The sequence below is a fragment of the Cucurbita pepo genome, chromosome LG07, assembly GCF_002806865.2.
Source record: "Cucurbita pepo subsp. pepo cultivar mu-cu-16 chromosome LG07, ASM280686v2, whole genome shotgun sequence".
In the NCBI taxonomy this organism is placed as follows: Eukaryota; Viridiplantae; Streptophyta; class Magnoliopsida; order Cucurbitales; family Cucurbitaceae; genus Cucurbita; species Cucurbita pepo.
Window position 1 is genome coordinate 3,884,889 of NC_036644.1, and position 1,186 is coordinate 3,886,074.

Below are 1,186 nucleotides of genomic sequence, written 5' to 3' on the forward strand. Positions count from 1 at the left end.
GGCAGTTCTTCACCGTACCCTCTCTGCCCCATCATTTCCAAATGATCTAACTCGAAAAGATCTGAACTTGCACAGCTACAGTTCTCCTCCTCGTAATCTTCTTCTTCGCCGCCGTCGTCCTCGTTGCTTTTCTGTACCAACTCTCTGTAATTTCTGCTGTTCATGTTCTTTATAACAACCTCTCTGGCTGCGGCTTCCACTTTCCTGCTCTTCTCTGTGATTTGGGATTTTGAGTCCTTTCCCTCTTGTTTTCCGCCCGGCGACCGGCCGATTTTCCAGGCTGTGGGTATCGACACAGGCATTAGACTCGAACTATCTTCTCTGCAATCTTTGTCGACGATGACGCTAATTGGGCAAAAATGAACTGATCTTTTTGCCCTGTTTCCCGATTTTTCTCTTGACGATGCAGAGCTTTTGCTTAGACACGATCTTGCGAATGAAGATGCCGACGAACAAGTCGATTCTTCCCCTGTTTTATCTTTCCTCTCTGTCGCCGGAGAGTTCTTCGACTTTCTAGTATTTAAGAGCGAGGTAATTAATCCAGCCAGTCGAACTCCCGGAGAAATTGGTTGCTTCATTTTCTTCAACCCATTCGATTTCGACTTAGGAATTTCGTCGAACACTTGGCGTTCACTAATCCCATGAAACAGAGTCTTTCTTCTCTCTGTTTCCGCCGGCCTGACGCCGCTGCCGGTACGAATTGCCTTGAGTCTCGACTTGGAAAAACACGAGGATGGGATTAAGGATCTGGAAACGAACATCGATTCAGAGTCGGAGGAGGAGAGTCCGCCGGAGCTGGAATCGGAAGAACAGGAAGTCGAGGTGAAAAGCAGAGTATCGCGATCGTGGTCGAAATGATCGATAGGCGTTTTTCTGCAAGGTTCTTGTCTTCTGCAAACTTTAGCCTTTTCACCGACTTCCTTTTCCATCCATTTCTCAACCAAACGAGCTCGCCGGAGATTCGCCATTTCTTTGTCTTCAAAAACTCTGGTTTTGCTCTGTTTTATCGCCGTCGACGTTTGTCTGAAGAACTTCGTCTCTCCGGCAGGTTTTATCTCTCCGTCATCGAAGGATCGGTAAATCTCGTCGAGGAGAGAGGCGGAAAAAGATGGATTTTTGTGTTCGAACTCTTTTTCCCACTGCTTCATCGTTAAATGAACAGAGCTTCTTTGGAGAAGGAGGGGGA

General features: G+C 47.1%; 1 protein-coding gene across 1 annotated transcript in view; it reads right to left on the reverse strand.

Moving 5' to 3' along the window:
* The window catches only part of LOC111799020 (protein BIG GRAIN 1-like A), a 1,319-nt gene extending 133 nt beyond the window's left edge, over window positions 1-1,186 (reverse strand). Inside the window, exon 1 of the mRNA XM_023682398.1 lies at window positions 1-1,186. This exon is cut by the window's left edge and continues 133 nt beyond it. Within this exon, the coding sequence (XP_023538166.1) occupies window positions 1-1,148 (1,148 nt within the window). The 5' untranslated portion in view covers window positions 1,149-1,186.